At 45.8% G+C, this 17,587-nt stretch overlaps 1 protein-coding gene across 2 annotated transcripts in view; it reads left to right on the forward strand.

Annotated features, from left to right (window-relative positions):
• Positions 1-767: 767 nt before the first annotated feature.
• The window catches only part of OSBPL10 (oxysterol binding protein like 10), a 76,043-nt gene continuing 59,223 nt past the window's right edge, over positions 768-17,587 (forward strand). The window contains exon 1 of one of the 2 annotated variants that reach the window (XM_035130077.3): positions 768-1,458. In XM_035130077.3, coding sequence (XP_034985968.2) covers positions 1,085-1,458 — 374 coding nt within the window. In that variant the 5' untranslated portion in view covers positions 768-1,084. The remainder of the gene's footprint in view (positions 1,459-17,587) is intronic. The other variant, XM_035130078.3, reaches the window with a different exon arrangement.

Here is a 17,587-nt window from a genome sequence, read left to right on the forward strand (position 1 = left end):
GTTCTAGGATTCAGCTCAGTACATAACACAACCCCAGAGTCGGTCACGACTAGACCTAATGGTCAGGGGGCCCTTTACCTTTAAGAAGTGGTTGCAGTTTGGTTTTAATCCATGCAATCAATTGTTATTTATTACCCTCTGTATCCCACCAGACTTGTTCAGTTCCCTTGTTCAAATTATGTAGGGTGGTGGCAGTGCATAAACCCAGAGCCCCTGTTCATCTGTTTTAATTCAAGTCGTGCCTCCCACCAGCACCTTAGTTTCATGCCCCGTGGAGAACGTCCAGAGCCCATGGTTACTTCGGATTTAGGTGCAACAAAACTGCTAGCACATGTGCAAAGCTAAGCAGGGTCTGGTTTCAACTTGCATCTCAAGGGGTTGAACTAGATGACCCTCGGGGACCCCTTCCCACTCTTGTATTCTGTGAAATTAGTTCACAGCGACCAGCCACGACCTAAACATTTTTTTAAAGATAAAAAAGCATTGGTTATGACGCCTTGAGAAGGCTTGGACTAGATGACCGGGGAGGGGGGGGGGCTGCCGTCGCTTCCAACTCGACGATTCTGAGACACGCGTCGCAAGCGACCCAGCTCTCTCTCCGCACATCCCCCGCGCAATTAACCGCGGCGCCCCCCCCTCCGCGCGCGCACCGGGGCGTAGGAGGGGCCGCAACGCGGGTCAGCCGCAGCAGCAGCAGCCACTCCCTCCCTCCTCAGTCTGGAGGGCGCGGGGGCGCGAAGGGTGTTTCTCCGTCCCCTGCTCCTCCTCCTCCTCGCATCGCCCATCTGGGGTGGGAATCTCCTCGCGCTCGCTCCCTGAGCGAGGCAGTGCTTCATGGCCGCGCGCCTGGGCTGAGGGGCCGGGCTTGGAAGCGGGAACATCGAGGGACGGGGCGGATCTCTCCTCCGCCGGACACAAAGCGCCGCCGACGCCGCTGCTTTCCGCAATCCCGGGAGGAGGAGGAGACGGCGACGGAGGCTGCCCCTCGGGTCTCTCTCCGGCCCTTCCTCGCGTATGAGTCAGGTATTTCCCAGCCCGCCGTCGGCAGCCGAGGCCGCCTCCTCGCGCTCTCCCCGCGCGCTCCATGGAGAAGGCAGCGGCGGCAGCGGCGCAGGGCTGCGGCGGCGGCGGCGGGGACCCCGGAGCAGCAGCAGCAGCCCCGTCCAGCGGCGGCAGTAACAACAGCAGCCGCAGCAGCAGCCGCCCCACCTCGGCGGGCTCCTCGCCGTCCTCCTCCGCCAGCCGGGGAGGGCTCTCGGGCCGCCAAGGAGCAGCGGCGGCGGGTACACCAGCGGGGAGGCCGGAGGGAGGTGGCGGTGGCGGCAGCAGCAGCAGCCTCAGCTCAGCCGCGGCCAGCCCAGGAGGGAGCGGGGGGCTGGCGGCAGGCAGGACGACGGAGGCGGTGCTCGAGGGCTCTCTCAGCAAGTACACCAACCTCATCCAGGGCTGGCAAAGCAGGTAAATGTTGTGGGAATGACCTCCTCTCTCAGTCTCATTTTTTGGGGTGTGTGTGTGTGCCAGTGGGTCGACCTACTTCCTTTCCCCCCTGTCTCCCCACCCTCCCTGTTCCTCAGTCCCCCACCCATTCCCAACCCCACAGTATTTGCCCCCTCTTCCCGCCCGCCCTTCTTTCAGCGTCGGCCTCTCTCGCTCCCAAGCCCGCCCTCTTCCCGCCCTCTTTGCCTCAAGGTGTGCGAATTGTGGAAGTTTCCCCTCACCTGCGACGGCTTCCCCTTGGGATTCCCCACGGCCACTTCCCACAGGGCAGCTGTCTGTGTCTCCCCCTGCTGGCTGCTCATGAGGTGTCCAATGCTGTTCCACGTGTTCCTCAGCACACACACCCCCACCCCCAATTTACCCGATCTTTCTTTTTTAGAGGTTGCTCTTCCAACATGCACTCATATCCCAAATCTGAACTCTGTGGACCTGCTCCATATGCAGGGGGTAGCTCAGCCGGTAGAGCAGGAGACCCTTAATCTCATGGGTCATGGGTTTGAACCCCATGTTGGGGAAAGGATTTCCTGCATTGCAGGGGGTTGGACTAGATGACCCCTTCCGACTCTACAGTTCTGTGATTCCAGTGGCAATGGGATAATAACAAGACAAGAGCTTGAAGAGCACCCGGCTCTTGGGAAATTGGCTGTGCAGTCAGCCCAGTGCTGTATGCCAAAGTTGCAGGGTCGATCCCTGTGTGGGACAGCTGCTTATTTCTACATTGCAATGGGTTGAATTAGATCAGGCATAGGCAAACTCAGCCCGCCAGATGTTTTGGGACTACAACTCCCACCATCCCTAGTTAACAGGACCAGTGGTCAGGGATGATGGGAGTTGTAGTCCCAAAACATCTGGAGGGCCGACTTTGCCTATGCCGGAATTAGATTATTCCCAGGATCCCTTCCAACGCCACAGTTCTATGCTTCTAGTATGTGGGACACTGCCTTTTGAGGCTTTCTAGTGCATGCTGAGAATTTAATTTTGCATGTGGCAGTGGTGCGTGTGAGCAAGCTTTCCCCAAGGCCACCATGTACCTGGAATATCTAAACTGGCCATGTAAATAGTCTGAAATACCTGGAATGATTAGGAGCATATACTGAAGACTTAATATTGATCAGTTTTCCTTCTTGGTATGCTTTATTCACCCTGTCATGTTTGTATTCTGGGCTGTTTTGACTGCGTGCTTGCTAGTGAAATGGAGGTTACGAAACATTAATTCTGAACTATTCAATACATCGTTGTGATATTCTTTTCTTTTTAGGTAAGATTAGACTGCATTAACTGCTTGTTTCACACTCAGGTTGACTAGGGAAAAGAGTAGTGGGTTTTTAATATTTTAAATTGGTTTCCCCAATTTGCAGTTTGAAAGCAGAGATTGTGCAGTTGTGTATGCAGCAGAAAACATTTCGGTTTTTTTGTTCCTGTGTTTCATTATCCCATCTCTCCTGGGATAATACACCATCAAAAAGTTTGTCTTGTCACTTTTTCTTTAGAGTTGAAAGCTGCAGTCCTAACCCCAGTTTACCTGGAAGTAGGTAATTGCAATCCTAACCCCAATTTACCTGCAATCAAATTTACTTCTTAGTAGACAAGGTTAGGATTGTGCTATCAACTGTATTTTTATTTTTACTCTCTACTCCTGAAGGAGCGTCTCCACCTCCATCGTTCTGCCCGGACACTAAGGTCCAGTGCTGAGGGCCTTCTGGCAGTTCCCTCGCTGCGAGAAGCCAAGTTACAGGGAACCAGGCAGAGGGCTTTCTCAGTAGTGGCACCCGCCCTGTGGAACGCCCTCCCACCAGATGTCAAAGAGAAAAACAACTACCAGACTTTTAGAGGACATCTGAAGGCAGCCCTGTTTAGGGAAGCTTTTAATGTTTATTGAATTATTCTATTTTAATACTTCTGTTGGAAGCCGCCCAGGGTGGCTGGGGAAACCCAGCCAGATGTGCTAGGTATAATTATTATTATTATTATTATTATTATTACTATTATTATTACTCTTCTAGACTTTTGCATGGTCATGGTTGGATGCTATCAACTAGAATTTTTTTGTCACTTTGACTGACAATAAGAGTTGGACTTGTTCGTTTGGTGGTAAGATCAATGGCATTTGTTGTGCGCAAAATGGCGTGATTTCCCCTACAAATGACATGTTAGTGGAAAGATGGAAGGAAATACTCAACGTTCCGCAGCACAATCCTATACATGTCGCTTCTCAGTTGGCCCGAGTCCTAGTTCAATAGGGCTTACTCCTAGATGTACAGTCTTGCAACACAATATTCTGCCCATTCGCTCCCTACTTCCAGGGGAAAAAACAAAACTTGTTCCATTTACGGTAATACTCATTGGGTGAAGGAGAAAAAAACTTGTATTTCATGTGCATAAAAAGCTGTAGGGATTGACAATATTGATTCTTTTGGTTTGCATAACTTTACAATATTGATTCTTTTGGTTTGCATGCCCCTTACAAAGTCACTCTGACTTTCGTGGGCATGCAGGTGGAGACAGCCACTGTGAAGGGGAAGAATGTGTGCCATGTTTTTGCAGCCATCTGTAGGAGAATGTAATGCTGAATGCTGCTTTTTTTCTTTTTAATTTATCAGAGCTGAGGTTTCTGTTTTCGTAAGATAATCTGTGTGTGTGTGTTTCTTCCTTTGTTTCAATAGCAAACTTTAATAACTGCTGAAAATGGCAAATTTGCAGAAATGTTTACTCGATTCAGTACAGAACGTATACCCTTGGCCAGCCACTCATTTTGCTGGAGAGGCAACATGAGAAAAGGGGTTATGGTGGCCAAGACTCTGACCCTGCTCCTTGTCTGACCTGCTAGCAAGGCTGGCTGTCATGTATACTCCATGTCTCTTTGATTTTTGAAATGGCAACTTGGGAAAGGGAGGCAGGCAACTCCTTTTACGGGGCTGGATTTGGTCCAGGAAATACTGGTTGCTGATCTTTATAGTCATTCTTTTTCTTACTGGGAACTGGGATTTTCTAAGTCAGTGTTTAAATTTCTGATGGGGAACATAGATTCTACACAACGATCTTAAATATAATTATTTTGAAAAAGCTTGCGAGAGCCAATGGTCTTTGATGCACCTTTTCTGTTTCTTTGGAATTTCCTTTCTGATACAGACTGGAAGCACTATTTCTAGTACTGTATGGGCATACTGTTACCTTATGATAACCTGTTCTTCTGCTGTTTCAATCTATTTCCCTTAGTGAAATGCGCTACTGGAAGGAATTTTTTTAATTTTGTTTCAACTACGGCAGACCAACACGGCTACCTAACTGTAACTAATCAATTTCCCTGTTAACTTTTATAAATTTACATGGATATCATTCTTTCGGTTTCCTTCCTACCTTGATTCTTTGATCTGTTTGGTTGGTAGATAACAGGTTTGTTTGTTTTTGTAATAGTTAAGTAGTAAATATTAACACCATCCCAGTGTGTATTACTTTAGAGCACTGTTTCCCAGCTTTGGGTCTCCCACTGTTTTTGGACTACAACTCCCATCATCCCTAGCTAGCAAGACCAGTGGTCAGGGATGATGGGAATTGTAGTCCAAAAACAGCTGGAGATCCAAGGTTGGGAAACACTGCTCTAGAGTTATATTGTACTTTATGATCTGCTGGTTTTTTGAGTTCGAAGAAATTAGTGGAGTTGCTCAGCCTTGAATTTTCACCATCCTGTATAATTGGGTGATATCTGGACACTTGGCTGCCTCACTGTCTACTGCTGACTCAAAATAAACCCACCTGTTCTGGTTTGAATGTAGATCCTAGCAGAGTGCACTGTTTGTAGACACTGACATTTTGTTGCTACACACACACTGTTTCTTAAGCAGTTAAGGATCAAAGTTGTTATTATTATTTTTATGCCTATTAAGTCCCGTTGGAACCTTTTGTGATGAGCTGTGTTCAAAGGTCCCCCTCCGTGGCAGGGGGGGGGGTTACCGGGGAGAGGAGGGAGGGGTGGGGTGGGGTGGGGACAAGCCCAATTATAAAATGTACCACCTTCGACTGCGCACTGTTCATGGGAATACCTCGTGGCAGGAGGGATCTCATGGAGGGGGGGTTACAAGAAGGGGAAAAAATGCTACCTATTGTATATGTGTCTTTGTTTTCTCAATATGCAAAATCAATAAAAATTACTATTAAAAAAGGTCCCCCCATCCAAAATAAAAAAAATCAGGTTGAAAATGTTCCCTATTAAATGCATAGGGACATCCTTGAATAACATGGAACACTTCTGTTGCTGCTATTCATTAGATTTCTTATCTGCCCTTCATCACAAGGTCCCAGGGAGGGTTGCAGCAATCTAAAAATATAATATTAAAAACAGTTGAAACAGATTACAACCAAGAGAACTGAGTAGGTCCTAACCTATTTATCTGAGGTGTCAAACCACAGAGTAAATATGTGACAATAAAAACTACATTAAGTAGGTGACAGATGCGCGCCTCGGGGGGGGGGGAGAGGCCTCTCCTGGGCTCTCTCTGCTGTTCTTAACACCGAAGAAGGGAAGGAGGCAATATTTCAGATATTTTGGTCTGATGTATTGAATACAGTGGTTCAGAATTAATGTTTCATAGCCTCCATTTCACTAGTAAGCATGCAGTTAAAACAGACCAGAATACAAACATGACAGGGTGATTAAAGCATACCAAGAAGGAAAACTGATTAATATTAATATTAATCAGGATATGCTCCTAATCGTTCCAGGTGTTTCAGACTATTTACATGGCCAGTTTAGATATTCCAAGGTACATGGTGGCCAATTTGAGCACCTTGAACTGGGCCTGGTGGCCAATTTGAGCACCTTGAACTCAAAACGAGGGCAGCTATTTTAAAATGGGGGTTATACAAGTTCTAAATGGAACCCCCGCCATTGATCTGGCAGCTGTATTTTGGACCAGTTTAAGCTTTCAAGCCAACTTCGAAGACATCCCCAAGTAGAATGTGCTTTAACAATCTGGAAGTTTCCAGAACATGGAGCACAGCGGCCAAATCATTTCTGTCTGAAAGGGACTGTAGCTGGCGAAACAGCCATAGCTGGAAATAGGCACCCCTATCCGCCTGAGACTCTAATGACATGTTGGATCCAGGAACTCCCTGCTTTATAATGTAGTCCTAACTACATCTGCTCAGAGGTAAGTCCTGATGAATTCAATGGAGCTTACGCTCAGGTCATTGGGGTTAGGACTGCAGCCTGAGTTAGACCAGGCTTCCCCTTACAAAAGCCATGCTGGTTCTTTTTGGTAAGGCTTGTTCTACACCAGGCATCCCCAACCTGCGGCCCTCCAGATGCTTTGGCCTACAACTCCCATGATCCCTAGCTAACAGGACCAGTGGTCAGGGATGATGGGAATTGTAGTCCAAAACATCTGGAGGGCCGAAGGTTAGGGATGCCTGTTCTACACTCAAGCACATGTTTGTTTCGCCCTTCTATCTGCCCTTGCTGATCATTCATTGACCGGGTCAGAAGAAGTTACAGGTTTGCAATTTCTTGGTATCTTTAACCACTTTCTAGTTGTATAGTAAAGAGGCTGATTTGAGAGAACACTTTTCCTCTTTTGCCCCACTCACCAGAGGGGTATCCAGATTCAACTGTTCCTGGTCTGGATATCATGTAGATTACTCACAGCTGCATATATCTTTTGTGAGGGCTCCCAGATGCTTGTTAGAATTTGGTGTGGGGAGGAGAGGAGTTGCAGTTTGTACCGTAGTCCCACACCCCATTGCATCCTCCCCTGTCCTGGACAGGTTGCCTGCTGCTGACCTCCAAGCTGGTGACACATGTCCTTCCTCAACAGTTGTGCTTCTATAACTAGGAAAATTAAAGACCTCCCATGTATGAATTCTAACCTGCACTAGCTGCTAGCTGAGCTCCTACAGCTGAGTCTTAAGTATATCCAGTAGGGCTGGGTGATATATCGATATATTGTCCAAAACTAGTTTGAAGTCCATATTGTGGATACCGGTTTCATAATGTTTGACCTGGCAATATATCGTGAATCATGACGTGTGTTAGGGCTGGGTGATATATCGTCCAAAACCAGTTTGAAGTCCATATTGTGATAACGGTTTCATAATTTTTGACCTGACAATATATCGTGAATCACAGTGTGGGTGTGCGCACGCGCATATGCTATGCAAAAATCATGAAGTGGGAAAAACCGTGAAGCCAGCTCCATCCTTATTTCAGGCATTGTGGTATATCAATGTATTGTGATGCTTAGCTAGTAAATGGCACCTTAAATCAAGGTTATGCAACAAGGGGATGTCTAGGCACACTTTTTTAACAACTAGAATGCAAAGCTGAAAATGAATGAACTGCAGCTAAAATCTTAACGTTCATTTTTTACATGGTCCAGTCCTCATCCGTAGACTGCAAAAAACAAAGCCATGCTTCTTCTGCCCACCCCCCTAATATTCTTAAGAGTGTCTCTTCTCCAGTCTCCAGGGAGTGGCTGGAAGTGGGGAGGCAGATGAACTTCCTTTCCTTCCACTCTGCAGTTTTAATCTGAAATCTTAGGTGCAGCACTTTGCCTAGACCTCAGAAACTTCTCGCACTAGTGAAATTCCTTGTCACAAAATGCTCCTAGAACAATGGGAGTTTCGAACGCTGGTGATATATCTCAATGTTGAAAAACAGAGATTGCCCAGCCCTGATAATCCACTGAGCCATTGTGTTTCTCAGTTGCTGCTCATACATTGGGGTTCTGACTTTTCTCGAGATGCTTGGCTTAAACAGCCGCTTTTGAAACTTGGGAAAATGTTGAATGTTGCTTATGATGCAGAGGGGTGGTGGTGGTTGTTAGGTCTCCTGAAGGAGATGTTGCGACCCAGCATCTTGCTGTTAGCTTGTAGGCTTTTATCTGAGTGAATAGTTTAGCTCCATTGGCATACAGCTTGCTGGGAACTGATGTGTAAAATGGCACTGTGCTATAGCCACATTTGCTTCCTTCAAGATCTGTGATATTTTCGAAAACGTGATTCTTTCGCAGTAGAATAGAGCGCTTCATAATCATTTTTTAAAAAAGTAAACCTGGTAGATCCATAATTTGTGGCACAATCCACCCTGGGCTTCTTTGGTAGGAAGAGGCAGATATAAATTGGATAAACAAAATAATAAATAAATCATCTAGTCAAAGACGGGCACTTTTAGGTCTCATCAATTTCAGTGTGAGATGTTTGAAGCATGTGACCGTTGTTTATTGGCTGTATTCAGTTGTCATCCCCTCAGTTTCTAATGTATTCAGAATTTGCTTCTTGCTACAAGTCTGGTTATAAATTATCAGTTAAGTTTTCAAAATGAGCAGTTCCCTAGGGCACATGTTCTATACAAATTAACCACTGTTGTTGTGATGCATTAACTGTTTGCCACACTTCAGGAATTAAAAGGTCTGTGTAGAATATCAGTCCGCTTTTATTGAGTCTGTGAGCCAGCTAAGTAGAAATGGAATGAATGGAATATACCAATTTAAGTAGAACCCTTTCAGAACATGATTGCTTTAAGCCAGGATTTCCCAAACTTGGGTATCCAGCTGTTTTTGGACTACAACTTCCATCATCCCTGACCACTGGTCCTGCTAGCTAGGGATGATGGGAATTGTAGTCTAAAACCAGCTTGAGACCCAAGTTTGGAAAACCCTGCTTCCAATCCCTAAAACTTCTGTTATGAGAAGCTGTTTTCAATTCCTCACAAATAGCCATTGTGTGTGTGATACATTCAGATACTAGACAGCTAGTAAAATTATTATTATTATCATTAGCATTTTAATCACCACTTTTGATGTTCAGTTGTTTTATTTTTATACCACTATTCTAAAGTTAAAACCATGCTCAATAATAATAATAATAATAATAAATTTTTATTTATACCCTGCCCTCCCCAGTCAAAACCGGGCTCAGGGTGGCTAACACCAATAAAATTACAATAAAACATAAAAAGCAATTAATTAAAATACAGATTAAAATACAATATTAAAATTTAAAATGCAGCCTCATTTTAAGTAGTCCATAAATCCAAACCATGAGGGAGGAAAAACACAGGGGTCAGACTAAGTCCAGCCCAAAGGCCAGGCGGAACAGCTCTGTCTTGCAGGCCCTGCGGAAAGATGACAAATCCCGCAGGGCCCTGGTCTCCTGTGAAAGAGCGTTCCACCAAGTTGGGGCCAATACTGAAAAGGCCCTGGCCCTAGTAGAGGCCAATCTAGCCACCTTATGGCTCAGGATCTCCAGAATATTGTTGTTTGTGGACCTTAAGGTCCTCCGCGGGGCATACCAGGAGAGGCGGTCCCATAGGTAAAAGGGTCCCAAGCCGCATAGGGCTTTAAAGGTCAAAACCAGCACCTTAAACCTGATCCTGTACTCCACCAGGAGCCAGTGCAGCTGGTAAAGCACTGGATGAATGTGATCCTGCGGCCGGCACCCCGTAAGGAGCCTTGCCGCGGCATTCTGCACCCGCTGGAGTTTCTGGGTCAGCTTCAAGGGCAGCCCCGCGTAGAGCGAGTTACAATAATCAAGCCTGGAGGTGACCGTCGCATGGATCACTGTGGCCAGATCAGGGCGAGAGAGGTAAGGGACCAACTGCTTGATGCGGCGGAGATGGAAAAATGCCACCTTAGCTGTGGCTGCAACCTGCGCCTCCATGGAAAGGGAGGCATCGAAGGTTACACCCAAACTCTTGACAGAAGGCTCTGGCACTAATTGAGCCCCTGCAAGAGATGGGAGTTGGCCCCCCAACCCCATGTCGTCCCGACCCAGCCAGAGGACCTCTGTCTTCGAAGGATTTAGCTTCGACCGGCTCCCATGTAGCCATCCAGCCACAGCTTCTAAGCACTTGGTGAGTGTGTCTGGGGCCGAGGCAGGGCGGCCGTCCATCAACAGATAGATCTGGGTGTCATCTGCATATTGATGACAACCCAGCCCAAAACTCTGGACAATTAATAAAGATATTAAAGAGCATCGGGGAAAGGATTGCGCCTTGCGGGACTCCACACACCAAGGAGTGCCGCGGCAACAACTTCCTCCCTAGTGCCACCCTCTGTCCCCAACCTGAGATAAAGGCTCAAGGCTGATTACGACCTATATAAAGAAAATTACATAACTACAAACATAACAAAAAGCAGCCATAAACTATAAACAAAGCATTGAAAAGTATGCAACCAAATCAAACAATTTCCACATAAATCATAAGATCCAAAGGTATTCTTAGTTTTTAATTTAATTCCCACTCCCAATCTGTTAATAATGGAACAAAAATAATCAGCAAGAGGTAAAAAAAAAATCCGTTCTGTTTGTATCAGCAACGATATGGAACAGCTTGATGTATTCGGGCTTTACACTTTAGGTGAAGGCTGGCAGCTAATTAAAATGCTCTCCACACCTCCTCATCTGTGTTGCATAATATGAGCTGGTACAATTGTTCTGTGTCAAATAGACTCTTAATGTCCCTGGGTGTTTGTATTCCATAGGCACTGTGGAGATTTAATATATTATCTCACACAGAGCTTGCTTTAATTCAATTAATGTAGAATGAAGTACAGTATATTAATGCTTGCCGTTTTACATTTTGTCCTTGACTTAGTAAAATGTCTTAGACTTTTACTATCTCAAATCATTTCTGTCACAGATAAGTTATATTAAAATGCGCGTGGCGTAGTAATTCCTGTTTTGTTACTCTCTCAAAGAAGTAACTTTTCAAGATTTATACCTATGATTTATATAAAGCCAACTGTGAACTGAGATATTTTGGAACTGGGACTGAAACTCCATTCCTATATACACTGACCTCAGAGTAAGCAACCATTAAATTCCCTAGGGCTCGTTTCTGAACCCGATATGCATAGGATTCACTGCGAATCAATTCAATGAGCAAACTAATATAATGCGAATGTTGCCTGATATTAGACAGTACATAGTGCTGCGCCTGGCCTGAAATATCTGTGTGCTCCATCTTCAAGCAGAGGTCCTTACCAGATTCTTTCAGGATTGAAATTCCTCCACCTTTTGCATCTGTCTGTCCATTTCTTAACTGCAGCCTGTGACAACAACAACAAAAGTAATTCCAGAACAAATCCCTCATTTCTCTTCAAAACGTGGTTTTAACTTCACAATACAGTTGGACCTTAGAAGTCGAATGGAATCCGTTCCGGAAGTCCATTCAACTTCCAAAATGTTCAGAAACTAAAGTGTGGCTTCTGATTGGCTGTAGGAAGCTGCTGAAGCCAATCAGAAGCCGCGGACGCCCTGTCGGACATTTGGGTTCCAAAGAACGTTCACAAACCGGAACACTCACTTCCAGGTTTGCAGTGTTCGGGAGCCAAAACGTCCAAGTACCAAGGCGTTTGGGATCCAAGGTATGACTGTATGTGCATTGGTAGGCAGGTTCCTTTTTTTTTTGGTAGGCTAGTAACTGTTGTGAGCTTATTTATAATGCCTTATTGAGCACAAAAGAACATGACGGGCACAAAGAGGAGTCCTGTTTTTGTGTTCTTTTGTTCGAGAGGACTTGAGAGATGGATGGAAAGCTAGCTATGTCTGTTGTGGGCCTGGGAACAGATGGGGTTGCGGCGCTCATCTTGCTTTACTCGCCGAGGGAGCCAGCGTACAGCTTCCAGGTCATGACTAAGCCGCTTCTGGAGAACCAGAGCATGGAAACACCTTTGCCTTCCCGCTGGAGCGGTACCTATTTATCTACTTGCACTTTGACGTGCTTTTGAAATGCTAGGTTGGCAGGAGCAGAGGCTGAGCAACGGGAGCTCACCCCCGTTGCGGGGATTCGAACCGCTGACCTTCTGACCGCCAAACTCTAGTCTCTGTGGTTTAACCCACAGCACCACCCGCGTCCCATAGACCAGTGCTCCCCAACCTTTTTATCGCAGCGGATCAGTCAACGTTTGATCATTTTACTGCGGCCCGCTGAGGGGGGGGGACGTTGATTGTTTCGCGGCCCGCTGAGGGGGGGACCTTGATTGTTTATATTTTATTTAGATTGTTTGATTTAATAATTTTAATTTAATTGTATTTAATGTTCCTTGGGCGGCCCGGTACCAATTGACGCACGGACCGGTACCGGTCCGTGGCCCGAGGGTTGAGGACCACTGCCCTAGACCAGTGTTTCCCAACCTTGTGCCTCCAACTGTTTTCGGACTACAATTCCCATCATTCCTGACCACTGGTCTTGCTAGCTAGGGATGATGGGAGTTGTAGTCCCAAAACAGCTGGAGGCACAAGGTTGGGAAACACTGCCCTAGATGACCAGTTAGGATGGTCTATTCTCAGACCCCTGTAGGGGATTTCCCTGCTACCTCTTTCTGGCATGGTTCCCTCTTCTGGAATAGGGGAAATGGCCTGGACAGTTGGCATTAATGCTGCTATACCAGGCATAGGCAAACTCCGGCCCTCCAGAAGTTTGGGACTACAATTCCCATCATCCCTAGCTAACAGGACCAGTGGTCAGGGATGATGGGAATTGTATTCGCAAACATATGAAGGGCCAGAGTTTGCCTATGCCTGTGCTAAACACAGTGTGTCTTGTTGACTAGATCCTAAGCTCCCTGGTTTTCTGAGGAGCTGAAAGGGAACATGTTTTAGGAGAATACATTTTAGCAGACCAGGGAGGGATGTGTTCACATCTTCTGCTTGCTTCATTTTCATAGATAGCTTTCGGTTTATTGAGCCTTTGAGGATGCAGACTAGTTGCTTGGGGACTTTAGACTACCCATGTACTCAGCCTATCTAAAACCGCCGCAGTTTCCGTTCAGATGTTGGGAAATTCATAAGCGTGCAGCCATTTGCCCCATTAGTAAGTCAAAAAATTCGGTTGTCGAGTCGTTCATAAGTTGAGGTACCACTTAATCTAAAACCAAGATAACCACAACACCCGCAATAAACTTCCCATTATGGGTGGTTGGCATCCTTTGTGCAGCATGACCCTGGTCCTTCCTGTATTGGATCTCCTTCCTTGATCCGTCTTCATTAAGCATCTTAATATATGGACGTGCTGGTTTTCTTGAGCACTTCCATACATGGCAGCAATGACTTGGACCAATGATGGCAATGTGGTCAACTCTACTGTTGCACGGTTCGGCAACTGGTGTTAGAAAGAGCCCAGGGACTCATTAGTTTTTTTATGGTACGGTTTTATAGCAAGATAATATGGGTCTGAGTTGGCAATGGCTTTTAATTTTCCAGTTAGAAGCTGTGACTAAATCAGGCTATGACATTAGGCAAGTGTGGGAGGTGCCGCAGATGGTTTCCTGCTTAAATATAAAACACTGAGCCTGGGACTGGTCCCAACTGTGTCTCGGGAGGGTGCCTTCAAAGTGAGCAGCAAAACCAGTTGGCTGAGGCTAAATATAAAGCCAGCACTGTGAAAAGCTGGTTAGGGAAGAATGCAGTTGCATTGCAGACAATGGCTTTGTTGTGCAATAGATTTGCAGTCAGGTGGTTTTTATTTAATGGGCTCCAGATCTCTCTTGCCTGGCAAACTTGTCTCTTGTAGAGAGATCTCACTTTCCCAGCACAGAAATAACCATGGGTTGTTGATACTAGTAGGGGAAAAAAAGTGCCACTGTTCCCTTAGTTCAGGGGTTGGCAACCTAAGGCCCATGGGCCACAAGCAGCCCACGGGGGGTTGTTTAACCGGCCCATGAGCTGCCCCCAAACCCAGTTGGTTGTTCGGTGAGTCCCTGCGCGCTGCGCCAAACCAGCACAGCACAGGGGCTCGCTTCCGCAGTGCCGAAAATTGCAGACGCTGATGCCAAAAATTGTGTCTGTGCAGATGGAGTGAACCGGCCCAGGGGAGGTAAACCTTGCCGATCCCTGTCTTAGTTCCTCTCTGTTTGAGAGGCAAATGCTCTATGAAATACAGCTGCACAAAAATGTATGGGTACCCATTGGCCAGTACCTATGTAGTCACCCATGACAAGCTGCTTTTCCACCGATATCATTAAAAAAGAAACCCACCAGTGAACACCTTATCTACAATATATTACACAGGCAGTGCATTTCCCCAGCAGTGTTCGAAGTTAGCCAGGTGCCAGGCGCATTTTGCACCTGGCTTAAGACCCCTTTTGACCAAGTGAAGATTCCTGGGTGCTGGGATGGCCCCTGGTATCTCCACCATCTGGAGGTGCATGCCTGGGGATCGTTGGATCTGGGCTGTTTTCACACACTAATACCCCATCCTGTAGAATTCTATCAGTTATATTTTATCTGCATAATCAGAATGAATTTCTGGAACCAAAATGCTTTTTCTGTGCAGCCTGAGCAGGATCAGTCACCATTAAGAAAAAGAGCTTGGAATCGGCCAATATATATGTGGACTGTTCCTGGCTGGATCAAGTGACTTTGCTTCTTTAAGTTCTCAAAGCTCTTAACCTAGCTGAACAAAGCCAGATGTCTAACTGATAATCAATCACAATCCATTTGCCATTTGAAAAATAAGACTTTAGAGCTGTCTTGCCCCCAAATGGCAACCAGACATTCCATTTTGGCGATTGTAACCTTGGTTTAAGGAGCCATTTGGCACCTAGCTTATATATCTGAGTTTCAGACACTGCTCCCCAACTACTGCTGCTATAACACAACAGTAAAACATTTATTTCCTTTTCTTTCTCCAGCTGCAGGAGATGTGACGAAGCAAACCTTTTGATGTAATTGACTGGGTGTGGGTTGGCCAGTTGAAACTAATAAGCCCAGTGAATTGTGAAATAATTGTGAGGTTGGTCAGGTTGAGGATTATGATGCCGTGTCAGCTTTGGTGCTTCTAGGTCTAAGAATTCCTTTTCCGTTTGCAGCAGTGGTTCTGAAACTACATATTACTCACCAGCTCTACCAGATGCTAATGGCCTTGTCTAGGTTGCAACGTCTGGCAAGAGTCTGTTGGTGACTCTCCAGGGTCTCAGGCTTGGAAGTCTTTCCCATCATCTTCTACCTTTATCCTTTTAATCGAACATGCCAAGGTTTAAACACGGGACCTTCTAACTACAAAGGAGGCCTTCTAACCTTCAGTAGAGCTATGATGCCTCAAACTGCAACAAATTACCCCTGGGGCTGTTTTTTTAAGGAATTGAAGATTAGTGATTCCTTGCACGATTTGGACACTGGGAACCCATGATTCCCATGCACTTGGGAGCTTCTGATCAGGTGTTGCCAAGTTCAGATTGTAGTGGACATTCCTGAATGAAGCAGATCCCAATGGCACTTGTATTCAGTGCTAAATTTAAAATACTCCAGTGAACAACTGGCAGTCCTCTTTAAGGATCCTGGCCTCTTTTTTTTTTGCTGCTGCTGTTTCGTTACCTGTCACACACACACCTGATGTCATATGATAGCATCTGTTTGGGACAGGTAGGCGTGGCTTGTGGGAAATGTCTGGGCCTAATGTGGCCCAGAGGGTGGAGCTTTCCCACTACACCATGTTGGCTTCTCAGTGGTTTTGTTTGTGTGTTTATTGTTTGCTCAGCCGCTTTATAAAATGTTTATGTGCATTTTATTGTGACACACAGCACTCTGACTTTAGTTTCTTTAAATTCAGTGGATGCACATAAGCCTGCTCATATATTTATTTATTTATTGCAAATAGCCTTGGGGACCATGTGTCACTGGATATTAATGCTTTTCCTTCGTAACATTGCAGATTTGCTGGTGTCTGGCAGTAATTCTTGCTGAGGGCTGAGGGTTGCTAAAGTGAAGGGTGAACCATGAAGGTCTGGGGAGGAGGGGGGAAACAAACATGACCTCAGTATAGAGCTCTGCTGACTGAGGATAACTTAAGTTAATCTATATCATATTCACAATGACAGTAGACCTCTTGGAAATGCAAGTGCCAAAAGTTCCAGGAGTTCACCCTGAAAGTGCACTTTCCTAGCAGTTTGTGTGTTAAAATCAAATTAATGGGTCTTAAGCTGTATGTTTATTTAATATGCAGTAATATGCAGTTAAGGTGGTGTTTTCTGACGTGAGGCAAAATTTGTATGAAGTTTCAGGACAAAATTTTCTGCAGGCTGCTGTATTCATAAAGATTAATGGGATAGCTTGCCATCATTGAACAGCATGGGTCCTGTGGACTTCTGCCCTGGAGTATGCATCTGTTTATGCATGTCTAAAGACCAAAGTTCAGTAAAAAGGAATGTACACAGGTTGGTAGTCCTTGGTGGTTAGTAGAGAGTGCAATCTTCTGCTTCTCTTATACTGCGGATCACATGGACATGACAGTGTTTGCAAAATGGTTTTGTTTGCGCTACGGGCAACTCCCCATTTATGTGGGGGTTGCATTCATGTCAGTGGGATGTGCATAAGACCCTCCTGCCTCACCCTGCCCCCTTGCGGGGCCAAAAACAGTGTGCACATGCTGATCGTGTGCAAATGGGAGAACTACAGTATATTCCGGCGTATAAGACAACTGGGCGTATAAGATGACCCCCAACTTTTCCAGTTAAAATATAGAGTTTGGGATATACTTGCTGTACAAGAAATACGACCCGGCATATAAGACGACCCCCGACTTTTGAGAAGATTTCCCTGGTTAAAAAGTAGTCTTATATGCAGGAATATACAGTAACCTATTTTACAAGCCCAATTCCTATGTAATGCTAAACTTGTTGTTGAGTGCTACATGGACGAGCCTCAAAGAGTCCAAAGAAAGTCGTTGGGCTCACTTCTACTCTTATTGCTTAATTCAATTAAAACAATCTCTGTCTAGCATCGTACATGAATCAGGCATCTTCCTTTAAAGCAAGCTCTGGTGAGTTTCATGCTAAGCCACACCATGTGCTATGAAGCTGGTTTATCAAACTACCCAGAGTTTGTTTTAAGCCAGGATCTTTGGTTCGGGGGTGCACAAAGCACTTCAGCAGAAGTTCTTCTTCTGACCACAGAGAGGAGAGGGTCATGGTGCTTTCCTCAAGCTAATTGAGGCTCATCCTCATGGTGCTAAACATCACTTGCCAACATGATCTTTGTGCCCATAGCAGAGGAGTGTGAACTTGGCCCTATCAGATCCAGAGCCAAATCTGTCTCCCATATACTGAGTCACACTGCCCAGACTTATCAAATTAATGGTACTGTTCTGTTGATCTTG

The sequence above is a fragment of the Zootoca vivipara genome, chromosome 11, assembly GCF_965207765.1.
Source record: "Zootoca vivipara chromosome 11, rZooViv2.hap1.1, whole genome shotgun sequence".
In the NCBI taxonomy this organism is placed as follows: Eukaryota; Metazoa; Chordata; class Lepidosauria; order Squamata; family Lacertidae; genus Zootoca; species Zootoca vivipara.